This window comes from Bubalus kerabau, chromosome 1, assembly GCF_029407905.1.
Source record: "Bubalus kerabau isolate K-KA32 ecotype Philippines breed swamp buffalo chromosome 1, PCC_UOA_SB_1v2, whole genome shotgun sequence".
NCBI lineage: Eukaryota > Metazoa > Chordata > Mammalia > Artiodactyla > Bovidae > Bubalus > Bubalus kerabau.
The window spans coordinates 65,240,373-65,261,925 of NC_073624.1; the positions used below are offsets into that span (position 1 = coordinate 65,240,373).

Sequence of the window (21,553 nt, forward strand, 5' to 3'; positions counted from 1 at the left end):
CAACCGGCTAGGGGAGTTGAGTGATTTGGTTAGTGGGCGAGGCCAACTCGCAGGGGGTCGGGCTTTGGAGCGTTCGCTCCCCACCCCCATTACCTTTCTCCTCTGGAAGTATTTGGGGGCGTTCGGAATCTTGGACTCTGGGAGAATAATTAGGGCGAGAGCCGTTTAGGATCTGCGCGGCCAAACTGCCGGGCACTGGGCGTGGGGCGCGCTAGCTCGGGGCGGGCCGCCGAAGCTCCGGCAATCACTACTCCAGCCTCGCGCCCGAGGGGGCGCGGCCGAGACTCACCCCCTCCCCCTGCGCTCCGTCCTGCGCTCCCTCGCAGACTCCACTCCTCCCCTGCCATCCCGCCCCGGACTCCGGCTCCGGTTGCACTTCGCAGCCTCCTCTGCCGCCGCTACCGGGTCGCTGGCGGCTCAGGTGGCTTCGCTTCGATGTCCTAGTCCAGGGCCCTTCCCGGCCGGCTTGGGCTGGGCTCCCCTCACCCTCCGCTGGAGTCATGAGGGTGAACCGGGCTCTGCAGGTGCTGGGTTTCCTCCTCAGCCTGGCCCGGGGCTCCGAGGTGGGCAACTCGCAGGCAGGTAAGCGGCGCGGGAGCACTGGCGGGCTCCGAACCCGGGATTCCGAGCCGGATTCGTGGGGTGCCGGAGGCCAGCGGCAGGAGCTTGGGCTGCGCGAGGCTGGGGTGCGAAGCCCCCGCCGGCTGGGACCCCCTGGGCCCGGGACCGTCAGGATGGGGTTCTAGGCGTGGTCCGGGCGGGGACGCGATTCCGGGACCTGCCCCCCGGCCACCGCCTCCTGGGCGCATCGCAGACCCTCAGATTTGTCTCTCCGGCGGATGCTGAAACCATTCACACTTCTGAGGGACCCTGCAGGGATGGGAACTAGGACCTCCATTCTGTAAACGTGAGGGGGTGATTGGAGGTGGAGATCTTGGAGGAAGAGGGACACGGAGGTGGGGGTCTCGGTTTGCTCCAGACCTCCTTGGCCCCTGGGGCTCAGCAAGCTCCAGTTTCGTTGTTTTGCCTACAGGGCGGAGCTGTGGAAGGGGGGAGGTTGTTGTTCTCTAGTGTTGGAAAACAAGAGTGGCACCTCCTCTTCCGTGAGTGGGCCTGCCCTGGGGAGAGTGAAGATTAACCTGGGGGCTAAGTCCAGGCGACAGCAGGGGGAGAGGCCACGCAGAGGCTGACTGCCCTCGTTCTCTCAAAATAATAAAGTTGGCTCGTTCCCAACTTGACCAAACTTTTTTTGTTAAGCCCCAGATCATTTAACCAATATTTACTGAGCATCTACTATGTACAGAGCCCTGGACCACGAGCTATAGGGTGAAGAATTTCCAGCCACTATATTTCTGCCTTTTCTCTCCCCAACTTGAGGGCTGACAGGGCACCTGTCCTGTCTTCTGAGCCCCCTATCCTGGGGAGGGTCCTTCTCAGACCCAGCTTCACCCCCACTCCCATTCTGTTTATTGTCTGGCTGTCTCCAGCCTTCTAGACAAGAGTCAGATCACCCCTCTGTTCCTTCTCCCACTCCCATGCCAGCTAAGCCCCCCTCTTTGGGGTGTCTCCGGGGCGGTGGACACCTGAGGGGTGCTGGGGATGCTGGCACTGGAGGAGTTCTGTTGATTTCCTCCCCTCCCCCCCAGATCTCAGCTTGAGGTTTGGCACTGTCAGGGCCCCTTCCCCAGGGTGGGAGTGGGAGAAACACCTGTGCTTCCCTCACAGTTGCTGGGCCTAAATTTAGACCCTGGGATCTTGGGATGTGAACACTCCCAGCTGGTAGAGGGCGGGGGTCTGGGGATTGGAGTGGGAGAGATGGAGTAAAGTGACTGTCTCACTGTTCCGCTCAGACCCCTGGAATCTTCAGCCGTGAACCCAGGAGTCCCGGATCCTGGCCGCCTTCCCTGAGGGAGACAGGAGGCAGGCATGGTTGGGTCTCTTTACCCTTTATCTGGCTCCTGCAGCCTCTGGGCATCCGGCCCCGTCTCAGTCCTTCTATAGCCCCTTTGTCCTGGTGGTGATGGGGGCGGGGGACTTGGGGGAGAAGGCCTCTAGTTGAGGAGGGGCTGAAGATTCTTGTTGCGACCCACCCCAGTGCTCTCTACCAAAGGGGAGCCTGTGACACTGGCCCTCCCAGTGCCCCTGGTCGCTGGGTATAGCAGGGACTTTTGAATTCCCCTCCCCCTCCTCTCCTCCCCTAGATGCCTGGTTCCTCGGAGGTGTTGTTCATAGTTTCCCGCCCAGCCCTTTGCTCTTGTTTGTGTAATATGGACTTTACCCTCAGGGTGGCAGGGAACTGGGACCTCTAACACTGTAGTCTCCCCAGCTCGACACAAAGTCTGCACAAACACATGCGGGCAGGTGGGAAGGATGGGGCCACCTGCAATACTTCCTAACAAGGAAACCCGAGGACGGAACCTGTGGAGACTTCTGGGCCAGTAGGGGAGCTGTGTACGTGTTTGTCTGCGTGTGAGTGTGTACACACACACACCCTGCTTCCCTGTGCAGAAATCTTGGCTCCTCCTTTATCTGGGGAGAAAGGTTGGCGCCTTGACTTGGAAGAGGGGGTGTCCTGCCAAGAAGGGAGTTGGGGTGGGGCTGTTGCAGAAAAGACCAGCCTCCTAGTGGTTTTCTTTTCAACCCAAGGACCCTAGGGTTCCCAGGCACCTCTGGGAGCTCGTGTCTGTTTACTTCTCTGCTGGGTCTAGCTCACCCTTTTCCCTTCGTGGGGAATGATGGGGAATGGGAGCCCCTCAAAGGTCGAGTGGTCAGACTAGGGGTGCATCCAGGAGAGGTTGGGGCCTCACCATCTCCCTTCCTCCAGTCCCACTCCTGCCTCCCACTAGCTGCCACCGCCTCAGGGAAGGGTGGCTGGAACAGGTGGTATCTACCCGTTCCCCCGCAGCCTTTCACCGAGCCAGAGGAGAGACAGGGTAGGGCTTCAGGGTCCAAGATTGCCCATAAGCCCCCATGTCCTCCTCCGCACTTAAAAGTAAAGTGCACCTCCAAGACTGACATCGAGTGAGGATTGAGTGAGTGAGCGATGTTGGAAGACTTCTTAATGGATCTCCTCTGACAATGAAATTGGGTAGAAGGCTGAGACTGGTGGCAGTCGACTGCTGTTTCCATCCAACTTCTCTGTATTTGCTGAAAAATACTCTAGGGCTGGAAAGTGTGATGTGGAGAGAGCTGGCATGTGTGGGGATGAGGAAAGGAGTGAGAGAGAAGCCAGAGTTTAGGGAGGGGGTGTGGGGTAGGCAACCAGCTCCCTGTCTTCCAGCTTGAAAGACAAAGCTTACATTGACCCCCCCACTACCACCATCACCACCACCGCCAGAGGCCCCCCACTAGTGAGGTCACTGGTCTGAACCCAAGGCTTGAGGGTGGAGGGGGGTTGCTGCTGAGGACAGGGTGTCTGGGGACAGGGTGGAGCAGCCCCCTCCTCCAAGATAGAATTGCCTCATTGTGGGCTGGACTGTGGCCCCAGGCACTGCCCCCACCCTCTGCCCCCATCCCACCCTCCCTAGACACAATAGGGGCTGTGTGCTGCCCCAAAGAGATATTTATTCCAGGACCTAGAGAGGCAGGATGGGGGTAGAGAAGTGCCCGGTTGGAGTGGGGGCGGGGAAGAGGAGGGTAACCAAGTTGTGGTCCATTTCTAACTTCTTCTTAGGGAGAGGAAAACAACCCCACATCCTCCTTGATTAACTCCTTAGCACCCAAAGTAGTACCCAAAGAGGCCCAGAGGAGGCCCAGGTGGGAGAAGGAAATCTTTTCACCTTTCTGTTCAGGGGGATAGTGAAGGGATCTTGGGAAAAGAGGAAGTTAAAGCTCTCAGTCCAGCCTTGGTATCTGCCTCTAGGGTTGAGGGTTGGGGGCAGCTGCCTTCTGGTCATGTTGAGTGTTACTAGAGGAGGGCGACCAAGGGGGTGGTCTTGGGGGGATGGGGCTGAAAACTTATGTCCAGCCCCCTGCCACTCTCCGCTCCACTTGGAACAGTGTGCCCTGGGACTCTGAATGGGCTGAGTGTGACTGGCGATGCTGAGAACCAATACCAGACACTGCACAAGCTCTATGAGAAGTGTGAGGTGGTGATGGGGAACCTGGAGATCGTGCTCACAGGACACAACGCTGACCTCTCCTTTCTGCAGGTTAGAGCGCTGACCTTCTCCCTCAACTTCTTCCCCCTTGTCCTCCTTATTGAAGCCTGTTTCCTGTCCCCGGGGCTACCCTGTGCTGGAGCTGGAGCTCAGCATTCCTAAAACTCAGTGGTTTCTAAGATCCAAGCCTGTGTGTTTATGGAGCAGTGATTGGAATCTAGGGCCTGTGGACTGGTGGCTGTATCTGGGGATACACAAGGGCTGGCCACGAGAAGGGACAGGGGTTGGGTAGATTCTATACCAGGGACTGAGGGGCACCTGGGGAGGTGAGGCAGGGATAAGCAAAGACCGTCCTGGCATGAGGAGCCCTTGGAAGGAAAGGCTTGGAGCCTAGAATTTCTCAGCCATTTCCACAGCCCATCTTCACTTGTAGAAGTCATGTGGCACCTGCTATTCCTTACTCCAAAATAGGACTTGGAAAGAATTAGAGGAGTTAGGGAGGGAAAGGGGACTGAGACTTCTTGCCCCATTTCTTGTCCCTCTCACCGACGCGATCTGCTCCATCACAGTGGATTCGAGAAGTGACCGGCTATGTCCTCGTGGCCATGAACGAGTTCTCTACACTGCCACTGCCCAACCTCCGAGTGGTGCGGGGGACCCAGGTCTACGATGGGAAGTTTGCCATCTTTGTCATGTTGAACTACAACACCAACTCTAGCCACGCTCTGCGCCAGCTCCGCCTTACTCAGCTCACTGGTCAGTTCCTGGTGATTCCTTCCAGGCCTGCCCTCAGCCCACCTGCTGACAGGTGCCTCCTTGACCAAGGCCCCAGACTGCTCCCTCTAAGGGCCTCGTTCACAGCACCCACCAGCTTGACCACTAAGATGTAAAGGTCCACTCCTCCTTGAACAATAGAGAGACAGCCCTAACAGGGAGCTGGGGCATCTTGCCCCGGGGGAGGGCCCTCATGTCTTGGTGGGGCTGAAGTTGGAGCCAGGGCTGTTACCCGTTCCTCTAACTTCAGTACAGTGTACCTTAATGTCCCTTCTTCTCTGGGAATGGGAATCCCTCCCCCACCCCCAAGAACCAGCCCCCCAAGCCAGAGGGCTACAGGCTGGGTACTAAAATTCTCCCTGTCCCAGTCAGCTGAAAAACAGGCAGGTAGGGCACGCGGGGGTGTGGGTGTGGGCTTGAGTCAGGGATCTTCTCTCCTTCTTTCCCTTCCCCTCCCCCACTGGCTCAACCGGATCTGGACAGGTGTCTGAGGAGGCAGGACTTTCTTTCAGCCTGGCTCCTCCTCTTGTAAGGCGTCTGCAGTTTGGACTTAATTAGATGTACCTGTCTGCCCCACATCTCCTGCTTCTGACTGGGGTGGCCTCTCAGACTGGTGGGGAGGGATGGAAGAGGGGGGACTCCCCTGACTAGCTCCTGACCCTCCCACTGGTCTTCCTTACCTCAGAGATTCTGTCAGGGGGTGTTTACATTGAGAAGAACGAGAAACTTTGTCACATGGACACAATTGACTGGAGGGACATCGTGCGGGACCGAGATGCTGAGATAGTAGTGAAGAACAATGGCAAGACCTGTGAGTGGCTATGATCAAGACTGCCCCCCACCCAACCAGAGTGACTCCCTTCCGTTCCTCAGTATGTCCCTAATCTGAACCCAGTCTCCCTTGAACGAACCTCAGGCTCTAACCCAAGGAGCTTGCCAGGTGGAAGCAGGTCGGTCGCCTAGAACCGGAACTGCAGACGCAGGGTGCCAGGGAAAGGGGCTGAAGAGCTCTGTGCTGAGTGAGAAGCCAGGTCTCGACTCCAGATCCATTTCTCTTTCCACTCCAGCATCCTCCCTTCTTGGAGCCCACCTACCCGCAACTGCAGGCTGCCACTCCCTGTCCACTCACTTGCACTTATTCCTACTGAGTTCAGTTTGCCAAGAAGAACCAAATTCCTGGCTTGAGACTGGGCTGAGCCGGGCATGTGCCCCAGGCCCTCCCCTTGGCCGCCCTGTGGGTGGTGTGGAGGCGCGGCTCCACCCCTTGCTGACAGGTTCACTTGAGCCCAGCCCTGCTCTGCGAGGGCAAGGAGGGACACCGCCCTGGCTCCTCACTTCCCGGGACTGGGTGCCTGTGTGCTGACATCATACCCTGTTGATTTGAGCAAGCCTTTTTGACGGCTTTTTTCTCTCCCAAACAGGTCCCCCCTGTCATGAGGCCTGCAAGGGGCGATGCTGGGGTCCTGGACCAGAAGACTGTCAGACATGTGGGTCTACTTCATTTACTTCATCTACTCCATGTACACTTTCTTATCCTTTTCCACCCCAACTGTGTCAGGAGGGTGGGGATGAGCCTAGAGGGCAAGAGGGTGAGGGAGAGCCTCAGAACACAGTCCAGGAAGCCCTGACAGCTGTGCTTTCTCTCCTTCTACAGTAACCAAGACTATCTGTGCCCCACAGTGTAATGGTCACTGCTTTGGGCCCAACCCCAACCAGTGCTGCCATGACGAGTGTGCAGGGGGCTGCTCAGGCCCTCAGAACACAGACTGCTTTGTACGTACTGTTGCCACCACCTGACTGTTCTGAAATGGGATGTGGGCTTTGGGGAGGAAGTTAGGGTACATATGTAACATGAGTCTTATAAGCCTTCTCTGTTCCTAGGCCTGCCGACTCTTCAATGACAGTGGGGCCTGTGTACGCCAGTGTCCACAGCCTCTAGTCTACAACAAGCTAACTTTCCAGTTGGAACCCAATCCCCATACCAAGTATCAGTATGGGGGAGTGTGTGTAGCCAGCTGTCCCCGTAAGTGTCTGAAGGGAAGGAACAATGGTAGTAGAACCAGGATTTTATTCTTTTAGCCATTTTTTACAAAAATTTATTTATTTATGAATGGTAGCACTGGATCTTCATTGCTTTGCGTGGGTTTCTCTATTTGCAGTGAACCGGGGTCTTCTCTTAGTTTCAGTGTTTGGGCTTCTCATAGTGGTGGCTTCTCTTGTTGAAAAGCACGGGCTCTAGGCATATAGGCTTCAGTAGCTGCGGCTCGTGGGCGCTAGAGCTCAGGCTCAGTAGTTGTGGCACATAGACTTAGTTGCTTCACTGCATGTGGGATCTTCCTAGGGATTGAACCTGTGTCTCCTGGATTGGCAGGCAGGTTCCCTTCCACTGTGCCACAAGGGAAGTCCTATCCATTTTATTTTTTTAATATTGTTTTTGCCACACTGCACAGCATGTGGGATCTTAATTTCCCAAACAGGGATTGAACCCATGCCCCTTACACTGGAAGCACGGAGTCTTAACCATTGGACCACAAAGGAAGTCCCTGACAGGATTTTATTTATTTTATCTTATTTTATTTGTGTGTGTGTGTGTGTGACCAGCAACCTGCTGTTTTTAAAATATAACATTTATTGCATAGATGGTTTGATACAGAAGAGCTTTTCTTCTCATTTTGACTTTGGAAGTACTATGTGACTGAAAACAAAGAGGAAGTACCAAAACTGAACTTGGGATTCTGTGTTCATGTGCTATAAACCAATTTCATATATAATATGTAGCAGCAGTTTTTAAGTTTCCTTTAGAAAAATATGAATTCCACACATTTGTTATTTTGTCCTGTTTAATTCATGGGCTGAAATCACTAGGATCAACTTCTTTCTAGAGGAAACAGAGGAACAGAGAATGGAAGGAACAGTGAATCTTTCTGAAACCAGCATCCGACTGACACATTGCTTCCCCGGAGCTGGTGGAAAAAACAGTCCTTTGGGTTTTTTGTTTTGTTTTCACAGCCGGGTGTTTTATGTAGTGATTGAATCTCAGCATCATGTCCATAAAATCACAGAGAAAAACAAAACAGAGAAACTTGCACCTCAAGAGACTTTTAGGAAGATCTATCTATCTATTTATGTATCTATACATATATACACACACATATATATATTGGGTAAATACCCTGAGAGAAGGAGAAAGAGAATCAAAGAAAATGTATAGAAACAAATTAGCTGGACATGCAAACTAAGCTATGATTCATCCAGAGTTTAAACAAATCAAATTTCACAGTTTAATATTGGGGGAGGGGAAAGAACAACAAACAAATGATACATCTTCCAACTTCACTAATAAAATGTGGCAAGACTTTATCGACTTCAAGGGTATAAATGAAGGCTAAATAAAACGTTAAATCAATGGTGATTATTTTGAGTGGCAGTCCTGGCCATGTTGCCAGGCTGGTTCCTGCTATACATCTTACCCCAGGGGTAAGCACATCCTACCCCTTAAGGTGTGCTTCTTCCCACAGTATGAACCAGGGTTTTAGATGAAATTTTTTCTTTTTTTTGGCCATGTCCCTGACTAGGGATCGAACTCGAGCCTTCAGCAGTGAAAGCACGGAGTCCTAATCACTGTACTGCCAGGAAATTCCCTAGATGCGATTTTAGGAGGTGAAATGGATCAAGTTGGGAGGTTAATTGAGAGTGTAAAGGGCAATGGGTTGTGATCATCATCACCCTTAACAAATGGCCCCTATGTCCTGTTCCCCCCATCTATTTCCCCATGACTTCCACCAATTGCTCCTAGTTCTGCTTTTTGGATCCAAAGAGCAAAGGGCGTTTCTAATCCATGCTTAGAATCCAGCACTTGAGGAACCTCCGGTGGTCAACTGGAGCAAATCCATGCAGATGAGGAGGGAGGCGGTTCAGCTGGTAGTTGGCAGTGTTCCTCTCTCATCTCTTTCCTCTTTCCTAGATAACTTTGTGGTGGATCAGACGTCTTGTGTCAGGGCCTGTCCTCCTGACAAGATGGAAGTAGATAAAAATGGACTCAAGATATGTGAACCTTGTGGGGGTCTGTGCCCGAAAGGTGAGTAAGAGATGGAAAGGAGTTGGTGACGAGAGACCCTTTCCCCTGACTCACCCCAGACCCCTCATCCCCACACTGAGCTTCTTCTATTTGCAGCCTGTGAGGGGACAGGCTCCGGGAGCCGCTTCCAGACTGTGGACTCGAGCAACATTGATGGATTCGTGAACTGCACCAAGATCCTGGGCAACCTGGACTTTCTTATCACTGGCCTCAATGGGTTAGAGATCCTGTTTTCATCCTCTGATCCCCCACCCCAGCAGTCCCCTCACAGTTCCTTGCACTGGTTCAAGCCTTCATATGGGGAGCTGATCAGGAGGTTAGATTATAAAATCTTAAAGGTCACAAAGGACCTGGCAGTGCTTAATCCCCAGGGCTTGAATCCCCTCAGACACCCCGGAGCAACCCAGCCAACTGCATGGCAAGGGACAGGGACAGAGTGTCCTCCTTCTTAAAGGCTTCTAAATATTCTTAAATTGGATAAAAATCTGTCTCCCCATGACTTCCAGCTGTTTCACCCAGTTCTGCTCCTTGGTATGGAGCCACAAAGAGCAAGGGACATTCCAGTCCATAGGACAGCGTTTACAGTGAGTGTTTGTGTGTGAGAGGGAGAGAAACATTAGGACCACCTGTCTTTGGACAATATTATATCTAGAGTTGCAAAAAGTGGTATAAAGATTTTCCATATGCTCTTTATTCAGATCCCCCAAGTGTTAATAGTGTACCATAAAAAAAGGAAAGGAAAGTGAAGTCACTTAGTCACTTAGTCGTGTCCAACTCTTTGCGACCCCATGGACTGTAGCATACCAGGCTTCTCCATCCATGGCATTTTCCAGGCAAAGGTACTGGAATGGGGTGCCATTTCCTTCTCTAAACAGTGTACCATATGCTTTATCATTTCTCTCTCTACACATCACATGGGCGCACACACACACACACTCATTATATATGCTCTTGTATTTCTGAACCACTTGAAGGTAAATTTCCAGACATGGTGTCCTCTCACCCCAGTGACATTTCAGGGTGTATTCCTTGAAAACAAGAACATTGTCTAACTTAACCACAGTACATTTGTTTAAATCAAGAAATTAGCACTGATACAAAATGTTCTCTAATCTACAGATGTCAATCAGATTTCTCTTAATTGTCTTACTAAAGTCCCAGATCATGCATGTGCATCCATTGTCTCTTCAGTCTCCTTTAATCTGTAACAGTTCATGTCCTTGACATTGTTTTTTCTTTTTTTTTTTTAATTTTATTCCTTGACATTGTTGATGAGTACAGGTCAGGTGATTGGTAGAGTGTTCTTCAGTTTGGGTTTGTCTAATGTTTTCCTCACACTTAGATTCAAGTTAGGCATTTTTTTTTTTACATAATTCTTTTTTGTTGAAATATAGATGATATATAATATTACATTGATTTCAGATGTACAGCCTAGTGATTTGGCATTTAAATGCACTATAATATCACCACAAGTCTAGTAACCACCTGTCCCCATACAAAATCATTACATTATTATTAACCATATTCCTTATGCTGTATGTTACCTCCCTGTGACTTATTTTGTAATTGTAAATCTGTACCTCTTTTTAAAATTTGTTTTTAATTGAAGGATAATTGCTTTATAGTATTATGTTGGTTTCTACCAAACATTAGCATGAATCAGCCACAGGTTTACCTATGTCCCCTCCCACTCAAGTTAGGCATTTTTAATAATACTACAGACGTATTCTCCATGCATCATATCAAGAAGGCACATGATATTGATCTGTCCCATTACTGGTGATGATGCCTCTGGTCATTTGGTTAAGGTGGTGTCTGCCAGCTTTTCTACAGTAAAGTTATTTTCCCTTTTCAATTAAATATCTTTTGGGGAGATACTTGCTTGAAGCAGTTTTTTGTGTTTTAAATATTTATTGGGCTATGCCAGGTCTTAGCTGTGGCATGTGGAATCTAGTTCCCTGATCAGGGATCAAACCCAGGCCCCCTGCATTGAAAGTGTGGAGTCTTAGCCAGTGGACCACTAGGGAAGTCCCCCGAACCAGTTTTTATGAGAATTGCCAAATGATGATTTTCTAACTCCATTGTTGTTGTGTTGATCACTTGCTAAGTTGTGTCTAACTCTCTGTGACCCCATGGACGGCAGCACACCAGGCCTTCCTGTCCCTCACAAATAAATGCCAATTTGTTGGCATTCTGGTATTAGGCAGAGCCTTTCCTTCCTATTTATTTATGTGTTGGTGTGTTTAATCTGTGTGGATACTTGTTTTAGTCAATGTTTCATAGTCTCTTAAAATCATTATTCCAGGTAACCAGTTCAGTTATTCTTGATTCGCTCAAGCTGGCTCTCGTGAAGAATGGTATTTGGAAACTAGGCATGCTTACTGCTACTAGGTTATGCTTCTACTTTGTTGACTGGTTTTCACTGTTCTCCCCAGAGACCCCTGGCACAAGATCCCTGCTCTGGACCCTGAGAAGCTCAATGTCTTTCGGACAGTGCGGGAGATCACAGGTGAGTGGAAGGGGAAGAGGACACCCTTTCTGAGAGGGCTAGATGAACCACTGGTACAAACTGCAGTGTAACCACTTGAGAAAATCGTGTCCCAAGCAGCAGGGGAAGGACCAGGTGAAGCTGAGAAGGGAAGGGGAGAGACTCCCCACTCATACACCCTTCTCTGTCCCCTCAGGTTACCTGAACATCCAATCCTGGCCTCCCCACATGCACAACTTCAGTGTCTTTTCCAACCTGACGACCATTGGGGGCCGAAGCCTCTACAAGTGAGTATGAGGTGTGGAGGCAAAGAATTGTTTCTTAGGCATCTTGAGTGAAATATAAGGCCTGGTCTCACACCTGCTTCCCAGGTGGCGCTAGTGGTAAAGAACTTAACTGCCAATGCAGGAGACAGAGATGTCATGTGGGTTCGATCCCTGGGTTGGGAAGATCCCCTGGGAGGGCATGGCAAACCACTCCAGCTTTCTTGCCTGGAGAATCCCATGGACAGAGGAGCCTGATGGGCTGTATAGTCCATGGGGTCACAAAGAGTCAGACATGACTGAGCGACTTATACAGTGGGAGTTTGATGGGGGCAAAGACTACAGGAGGGGAAGTCCCTCTCAGTGACTAGTTCAGAGCAAATTTGTTGAAGGAAAATGAATCCAAAGCATGGTCAGTTTTTCCTCTGTGGTCTCCCCTCTCATCTGGTCTCCTTGCTCTCAGCCGGGGCTTCTCACTGTTGATCATGAAGAACTTGAATGTAACATCTCTGGGCTTCCGATCCCTGAAAGAAATTAGTGCTGGACGTATCTACATCAGTGCCAACAGGCAGCTCTGCTACCACCATTCCCTGAACTGGACCAGGCTGCTTCGGGGGCCTTCAGAAGAGAGGCTGGACATCAAGCATAATCGGCCCCGCAGAGACTGCGGTGAGAGAAAGGGCCCAGGACAGATGGGTGGGGGAGTCAGGTGCGAGAGGGGTGTAAGGACTGCTCTGCCCTGCAAGTGGGAGAACAGATAAGGGATGGAGCCAAGGAAAGGGGGACATTAGGCTGGAAACAGTAATGAACAAAAGTACTCTTGCCTGGAGAATCCCAGGGACAGAGGAGCCTGGTCTGTGGGGTTACTGTCTATGGGGTCGCACAGAGTCGGACATGACTGAAACGACTTAGCAGCAGCAGCAGTAATGAGCAAGAGTAAGGAAAAGGCTTGTTAGGAGACCTCAGGCTCCTCCTAACTCAGCCCTTCCTTTCCAGTGGCAGAGGGCAAAGTGTGTGATCCACTGTGCTCTGGAGGATGCTGGGGCCCAGGCCCTGGCCAGTGCCTATCTTGCCAGAACTACAGCCGAGGAGGTGTCTGTGTCACCCACTGCAACTTCTTGAACGGGTACAGTGAGGGGAGAGAGTCAAGAAGGGGTAGGGGGATTGGGCCCTGGGAGAAAGATGTTCAGGTGGCACCTGAAAGCCTTTAGATAACTTTCTGCATGTGCCTTGGTGGGAATTAGGTAGGAGGCCCTGTGGTTGGGGGATCAGGGCAGGTCAGGCCTTGGAAGTGACTCCCCTCTCTTTACCTCCTGCCCCACCCCACCCCAGGGAGCCTCGTGAGTTTGCCCATGAAGCTGAGTGTTTCTCCTGCCACCAGGAATGCCAACCCATGGAGGGCACTGTCACGTGCAATGGCTCGGTACAGTAGCAGCACCAGGATCTCTATGGGAGAGAGGGCAGGGCTGCCCTGGAGGGTCTAGGGAATGCTGTGGCCAAAATTCAAGGCCTTAGAGAGGCACAGGGAGGCCAGATGATGCTAGGGCCTGAGGCTGGAGGAAACCGAATGACTGGGTGAGTTCTTGTTGGGAGTATAGAGTTGATCTTGGGATCCCATACTTCCTGACCATCTCTCTTCCATTCAGGGCTCTGATGCTTGTGCCCAGTGTGCCCATTTTCGAGATGGGCCCCACTGTGTGAGCAGCTGCCCCTTTGGAGTCCTCGGTGCCAAGGGCCCCATCTACAAGTACCCAGATGCTCAGAATGAATGTCGGCCCTGTCATGAGAACTGCACCCAGGGGTCAGTGATGGGATGATAAAAGGGTATTGGAGGAGGGATAGCAGCACAGAACTAGGGGGAAAGTAGAGCCTGAGGAGACCAGAAAGGAACTATGATGTAAGAACCACTCCCAGCTGTGTAGTGAAGGACTAGAGAAAGGGAAACTCAGTAGCTGCTCAGAATGACACCACAATTTGAGACCTGGAATAGCCTCAATTCAGGGGAGTTTCATGCAAGAGAGGGACTCAGGGAGGGTTGCTGAGCCAGAGATGGGGGCCATGTCTTGGGATATGCTTTGGGCTCCGGGACTGGATGCCATGGAAGGGTCTGAAACAATGTTATATGTTGAGGCTGTTGGAATTGAGCCTCCAGTGGGAGTCTCCCAAGCTCCCATTTAAGGAGCTGACTTTCTTCTCCAGGTGTAAGGGACCAGAGCTACAAGACTGTTTAGGCCAACTGCTGCCACTAATCAGGTATGGTGGGCTTAGAGGTATAGGGAGCTGGGGATATTTGGGGAAGGGCAGTTACTTCCTGCAAAGAGTTGAGTCTATTCATTCTGGCCTTCTATATATAGGCTACTATCATGGGACTCAGGGACACAAGAATCCAGGTTTCTGGCCTTCCCTTCCTATAATTAGCTTGCAGTAGTCTTGGGGTGGAGATTGAGGTTAGCCCCTTCATCGTTCAAGGATATACGCAAATGTGCATGCTAACTTCTTGCCCAAGATCTGTCTTATACATTTAGTACAGGTATAAATGACATTTGTACAGGAAGCGTAGACCAAGGATAATTCTGGACTTCTCTGTCCTACAGCAAAACCCATCTGGCAATGGCCTTAACAGTGGTAGTTGGGTTGGCAGTGACTTTCCTGATCCTGGGCAGCACTTTTCTCTACTGGCGTGGACGCCAGATTCAGAATAAGAGGGCTATGAGGCGCTACCTGGAACGGGGGGAGGTGAGTGTCTATCTTACCCTGGAAACGTGCCCGATACCATCACCCTTGGAGAGCCTCTTCCTTCCCCAGAGCCTTGATCCCTTTCTTCAAGGAGGTAGTATGGTCCACCGGAAAGGACTCTGCCCAGAGAAATGGGAGACTCCTGATTTTGCCATTAATTTGCCATGTGACTTTGAAGAAGTTACCTTCCTTCTCTGCCTGTTTATGCACATATACAGAGGAAACAATAACACTCATCCTTACAAGATAGCTGTAAGGGTAAAAGGGGATGATGTATGTGAAAATGCTTTGAAAATCAGAAAATGTATAAAAGTACTCAAGGCATGGCTGAGTTCTTTCTCTGTTCACATGAAACTATCACAACATTGTTGATTGACTATACTCCAATATAAAATAAAAAATTCAAAGTTTGAAAAATTAATCAACGTGATAGTATTACCAACCCTCTCCGCTACCCCCCTATCAAAGTGAAAATCCAACCCTCTTGATTCCTGATCTCATGAACACAACTTCCTCAGTCCTCAAGGTCTGTTATTCCCCAATAGGCCTGAAATGTTTTCTAAGACTAGAGACATTTCTCCTCCTGTTCCCACCCCTTCAGGCTTCGCTGCTCTTGGCAGGCACCTGGGGCGAGGGGGTTGGAGATGGACATGGGAGTGGGCTTTCCTGAGTACCTCCTTCCCATCTGTTCTGCAGAGTGTAGAGCCTCTGGATCCCAGTGAGAAGGCTAACAAAGTCTTGGCCCGAGTCTTCAAAGAAACAGAGCTGAGGAAGCTTAAAGTGTTGGGCTCCGGCATCTTCGGAACTGTACACAAAGTGAGTGGCCCACAGGAAGTTTGGGGAGGTGGGGAAAGGATCTAGGGCAAAGAGGAGAGAGATCGGGGAAAGATCTTTTCATTCCATACCTTTTAATAGTGTTCTAGGTCTGACTTCAAAAACTAGCAAACTCAGAAAAAAAGAGATCAGATTGGAGAGATTGAAGGTTACCAGAAGTAGAGGTGGGGTAGAAAAGAAAGAAAGTGAAGTCGCTCAGTCGTGTCCAACTCTTTGCTACCCCATGGAGTATATAGCCCACCAGGCTCCTCTGTCCATGGGATTTTCCAGGCAAGAATACTGGAGTGGGTTGCCATTTCCTTCATCCAGGGGATCTTCCCAACCCAGGGATCGAACCCAGCTCTTCTGCATTGCAGGCAGATGCTTTAACCTCTGAGCTACCAGGGAAGCCCAGGTTCTCCACTGGGGTAGGAGGAGGAGGAACTGGATGAAGGCAGTCAAAATGTATAAACTTAGTTATAAGATAAATATGTACTAAGTAATGTGGGTGCATGCTAAGTTGCTTCAGTTGTGTCCGACTCTTTGCGACCCTGTGGACTGTAGCCTGCCAGGCTCCGCTGTCCATGGCATTTTCCAGGCAAGAATACTGGAGCAGGTTGCCATGCCCTTCTCCAGGGGATCTTCCCGACCCAGGGACTGAAACTGCATATCCTGCAGCTCCTATATTACAGGCGAATTCTTTACCGCTGAGCCACCTGGGAAGCCCACTAAGTGATGTAAAATGCGATAAATGTAATTAACACTGCTGTATGCTATATATGAAAGTAGTTAAGAAAGTAAATCCTCTTAAAAGTTAAGATTTCCCATCATAAGAAAAAAACTTCTATTTCTTTAATTTTGTTTCTGTCTCAGATGATGGATATTCACTAAACTTATTGTGGTAATCTTTTCATGATACATGTAAGTCAAGTCATTATGCTGTACATCTTAAACATATACAGTGGTATATGTCAATTATACCTCAATAAAACTGGAAAAAGAAAAAAAAGGTCCAGGGAAAGGAGTAGCCTGGGGAGAATGACCTTAGGCTGACTCCTGCCCAAAACTTCCCAGGGCGTGTGGATTCCTGAGGGTGAATCAATCAAGATTCCAGTCTGCATTAAAGTCATTGAGGACAAGAGCGGACGGCAAAGTTTTCAAGCTGTGACAGACGTAAGTGAAGGCAGGGTGTTCGGTGTGCCACTAAGAGAGGATAGCTGTTAGATACAATTATGTAGAAACACGGTCTTGTGTTAGCAGGTACTATATTAGCCACAGAGATGTCCCTGAATGTTGGGGGAGCCCTGGTCTGGTTTTATGTGAACCTGTCTGTTCCCAGGATGACCTTTCTTGTTGTGTCTTTCAGCACATGCTGGCCATTGGCAGCCTTGACCATGCCCACATTGTACGGCTGCTGGGACTGTGTCCAGGGTCATCTCTGCAGCTCGTCACTCAGTATTTGCCTCTGGGCTCCCTGCTGGATCACGTGAGACAACACCGTGGGGCGCTGGGGCCGCAGCTGCTGCTCAACTGGGGAGTACAAATTGCCAAAGTGAGTGCGAGGAGCCTGGAGAAGTTTTAAGATGGAACTGCCTATGGGCCTGCAGGGAGGGGCCCAGGGGGTTGGAAGTGTTGAGAGGTACCTGAGGGTTTGAAGTGATTCTGGGGCTCAATTGAGAACCAATTTCTCCAACCTTGAGAAAACTTCCTTCCCTACAGGGAATGTACTACCTTGAAGAACATGGCATGGTGCATAGGAACCTGGCTGCCCGAAATGTGCTACTAAAATCACCCAGCCAGGTTCAGGTGGCAGATTTTGGGGTTGCTGACTTGCTGCCCCCTGATGATAAGCAGCTACTGTACAATGAAGCCAAGGTAAGGTGATGCGAAGGCTGGGTAAGGAGTGGGAGTGGACTGAAGCATGGGAATAGGGACTGAGTGCTCTGTGGTCTCCTTCAGAGGCCATCAGATGCTGCAGGGGCAGTTCAAGGAGAGGAACCTGGAGATGCCAGAAATAAAAGTTTAGAGAACAAAAAAGGAAAGAACAATGGAGAACCTGGGTTTAGAAATGCTAACACAATGTGTAGAAATCAGCTGGTAATGCTTTTGTCTTTGATCCCTCAGACTCCAATTAAGTGGATGGCCCTGGAGAGTATCCATTTTGGGAAATACACACACCAGAGTGACGTCTGGAGCTATGGTCAGTCCATCTGGATGCCCACCATAAGATTAATAGTCCAAATTCCAAAGTTGCCTTTTGAGACCCTTTCTTAGAATCTCTAAGCCCTTCAGATCCTGGGTCAGATCAAGTTCTGCCTTCCCTTAATCTGCATGCCCATGTCTACTATTTTGCCATCAACTAGTCATGTCTTCCTATACCAGGAGTGACAGTTTGGGAGCTGATGACCTTTGGGGCAGAGCCCTATGCAGGGCTGCGACTGGCTGAAATACCAGACCTGCTGGAGAAGGGGGAGCGGTTGGCACAGCCCCAGATCTGTACCATTGATGTCTACATGGTCATGGTCAAGTGTGAGTTACCTGCTGATCTCAGCCTTTTTTTTTTTTTTAAACTTCATTATTGCTTCATTGAACTGAAGAAAAAAGAAAAATAAGGGCACAGATAAACAATGCTCAGTGGTGAAAAGTGAACACCCAGAACAGCAGTGCATGCCCCAGATGGTCTCTGCCCAATAAACATTAAGCACTTTCCACATTATTGTGATGCTGTTGGATGTCAGGCTCTCCACACAAAGACAAGGGAACAGAGCATTGGCTATTTTCTAAGTGACTTCCCTCCCTACTCCCTACTCCACTCTCCTCTTATGGCTCTGCTTCCTACATCTTATCCCCAGGTTGGATGATTGATGAGAACATTCGCCCAACCTTTAAAGAACTAGCCAATGAGTTCACCAGGATGGCCCGAGACCCACCACGCTATCTGGTCATAAAGGTGAGTAGGGACCCGGAGGTGCCAAGGAGATCTAGAAAGGGGAACTTGGCTGGAGCCAGGATCTATCTTAACAATCACCTGGTCTCATAGAGAGAGAGTGGGCCTGGAATTACCCCTGGGGCAGAGCCCCCACCTCTGACAAACAAGGAACTGGAGGAAGTAGAGCTGGAGCCAGAACTAGACCTGGACCTGGAGTTGGAGGCAGAGGAGGAGAATCTGGCAACCACACTAGGCTCTGCCCTTAGCCTGCCAATTGGAACACTTAATAGACCACGTGGGGTAAGACACTTTCCAGTTTCCTAAGACTTTATAAGCCATCTGCACACCTGCACCCTCATGAACCCCACAGATGTCCATATTAATTACTCAAAGGCCTCTGTAGTGAGCAGATTTCTTTCTTAATCTAAACCTTTTCCTCACTTTTTTCATCCTAGAGCCAGAGCCTTGTAAGTCCATCATCTGGATATATGCCTATGAACCAGGGAAATCTTGGAGAGGTTGGCCAGGTAAGGTCTGTTTAGGAGGAGGCCAAGATGCTATATTTAAAATGGATAACCAACAAGTACCTACTGTATAGGGCAGAGAACTCTGCTTCAAGATTCTGTAACAACCTAGTTGGGAAAAGAATTTGAAAAAGAATAGATGAACATACTTTGTTGTACACCTGAAACTAACATAACATTGTTAATCGACTAGGCTCCAATATAAAATAAAACATTTTTTAAAAAAATTAAAAAAGAGGATACCAAGAGGTTGGGTGGCAGTGCCTTAAGATTGGTAGGGAGTAGCAGGGGAGACTTTGGAAATCTCCGGTTTGATCAGGGTCCTACAAAATAGAAGGTGCTGAACAGCCCAATCTCTTTCTAGACAAATTTCTCTTCTTCCCTCGTTTCTGTGTAATTCACCATGAATTATTCTCCTCCTTAGGAGTCTGCAGTTTTTGGAGGCAATGAACGGTACCCCCGTCCAGCCTCTCTGCACCCAATGCCACGGGGACGCCTGGCATCAGAATCATCGGAGGGCCATGTGACAGGTTCCGAGGCCGAGCTCCAGGAGAAGGTGTCTATGTGTAGAAGCCGGAGCCGGAGCCCGCGGCCAAGAGGAGACAGTGCCTACCATTCCCAGCGCCACAGCCTGCTTACTCCTGTCACCCCACAGTCCCCACCAGGGTTAGAGGAAGAGGATGTCAATGGTTATGTCATGCCAGATGCACACATCAAAGGTGCCTGATTCTGCAGTGCTTTCCTCAAATCTTTCTCTAATCCTCCTTTTGCAGGCTCCTCTTAATCCTTCTGTCTTCTCTGAGCATATCCTTCCCCAGTCATTTTTTCCTAACACCCTTCTACTCCCCACTGCCTATTACCATGAAGTAATACCACATACCTAGCCTTTCTTCTCTACCCCTAGGTACCTCCTCCCGGGAAGGCACCCTTTCTTCAGTGGGTCTCAGTTCTGTTCTGGGTACAGAAGACGACGATGATGAGGAATATGAATACATGAACCGGAGGAGAAGGTGCAGTCCATCTCGTCCTCCTAGGCCAAGTTCCCTCGAGGAGCTGGGTTATGAGTACATGGATGTGGGATCAGACCTCAGTGCCTCCCTGGGCAGCACACAGAGTTGCCCGCTCAACCCCGTGCCCAACATGCCCAATGCCAGCACAACTCCAGATGAGGACTATGAATATATGAATCGGCGACGTGGTGGAGGAGGTCCTGGGGGGGACTATGCAGCCATGGATGCATGCCCAGCCTCTGAGCAAGGGTATGAAGAAATGAGAGCTTTCCAGGGGCCTGTACTCCATGGTCCCCAGGTCCACTATGCCCGCCTCAAAACTTTACGTAGTTTAGAAGCCACTGACTCTGCCTTTGATAACCCTGATTACTGGCATAGCAGGCTTTTCCCCAAAGCTAATGCCCAGAGAATATAACCCCTGCTCACTGAGGTGCTCAGGGAGCATTTGATGGCAGCTAGTGCCTCTGGAGAGTAACTCTCTTCTTGGTCTCTCTCCCTCACAGGTCTCAGCCCCATTTCCTAGTCCTAGACAATTCCATTCAAACTTTGGAGGCCTTAAACACTTTGACACAAATTTCTTGTGGTTATGTAGCCAGCTGTGCACTTTTTCTCTTTCCTGATCCCAGGAAAGGAGATGGTTTTCCCTATTTTGTGTGCTTTCCCAATCCCATTCCTCAGCTTCCTCAGGGGAACTCCCTGGAGATATGAAGGATTACTCTTGTCCCTTTTCTTAGACTCTGACTTGTTGACACTAGGCTTTAAAGTATGCCTTTATTTCCCTTTAGACTTTAAAGGAAGAGGAAAGAGGGGAACCCGGCAGGGGAAAGGAAAATTTTGGCTTACGATCCTTAATCCCGCAGAAATAATGAGAAGTGAAATCTTGTGAAGAAAGAGGTTGGGAGTAGATATTAATGATTACTATTAATTGAGCATTTACTATGTGCCAAGCATCCTGCTAAACTTTACCTATAGTTATCTCATTTCATCCTTGACACCAACTCTGTGACCTAGGTATTATCCTATTTTACAAATAAGGAAACTGAGCCTTAAAGAGGGACTTCCCTGATGGCTCAGTGGGTTAAGAATCTGCCTGCAATTCCGGAGTCACAGGAGACACGGGTTCAAACCCTGGGTCGGGTAGATCCCCTGGAGGAGGGAATGGCAACCCACTCCAGTATTCTTGCCTGGAGAATCCCATGGATAGAGGAGCCTTAAAGAGATTAAGTAAATCAAGTAGCAGGTCCATGATTCAAAATCTTCCAATGCATGTGCTCTTACTGTAAGGTATCAAGGAAAACTGATGTAAGCCAGAGCCCTGATAAGGGGCATTGTCTTCTTGTTTTTGCACTGAATCAAGTCTAACTCCAACAACTACTGTAGCCTCCTCCTTCACCCTGACCTCTTATCCTAGAAGTGGAAGGGGGTGGTCAGAAGGAAAAATAACTATAGACATCTCTGTGTAAACCGTAGCCTACATGTGCTGTATATGAGCTCCACCCAAGGGACAGATTCACAGGGGTCCCAAGAGCCACTTTCAGGAGCTATTCTCATCTACTCGTGGGAAGCTTCCAGTAGGGATAAGAAAGAGGACCCAGCTTCAGACCTCTGTCCCTTTGGATGGGAAACTGGGGTATGTTTTTATCCCTGAAATTTTTTGTTTTGTTTTTATACGTCTGAATAAAAATGCCAAAGTTTTGCAGCTTTCTGTCTGTCAAATGAAAACCTGTCAAAGTGTATGAGATAGAACACTCTTTTCCCCTGTCCCTCAGCCGTGGATGCTTCTTTCTGTCTCTTGACAATCCTACTGGGCCCCATGTCACTTTCTCCATCCCTACTTT

The 21,553-nt window shown here is 49.8% G+C and overlaps 1 protein-coding gene across 1 annotated transcript; it reads left to right on the plus strand.

The window, feature by feature from the left end:
- The first annotated feature begins 249 nt into the window (after positions 1-249).
- Positions 250-21,414, plus strand: ERBB3 (erb-b2 receptor tyrosine kinase 3). The gene is made up of 28 exons (XM_055577499.1): positions 250-582; positions 4,000-4,151; positions 4,670-4,856; positions 5,560-5,685; positions 6,296-6,361; positions 6,529-6,647; positions 6,756-6,897; positions 8,839-8,952; positions 9,049-9,169; positions 11,388-11,461; positions 11,637-11,727; positions 12,167-12,372; positions 12,700-12,829; positions 13,036-13,126; positions 13,350-13,504; positions 13,903-13,956; positions 14,298-14,439; positions 15,136-15,255; positions 16,327-16,425; positions 16,619-16,804; positions 16,972-17,127; positions 17,377-17,452; positions 17,635-17,781; positions 18,105-18,202; positions 18,293-18,481; positions 18,637-18,708; positions 19,130-19,424; positions 19,610-21,414. The coding sequence occupies exons 1-28, from the start codon at positions 501-503 to the stop codon at positions 20,128-20,130; spliced, it is 4,011 nt and encodes a 1,336-aa protein (XP_055433474.1). The 5' UTR covers positions 250-500; the 3' UTR covers positions 20,131-21,414.
- The last annotated feature ends 139 nt before the right edge of the window (positions 21,415-21,553 follow it).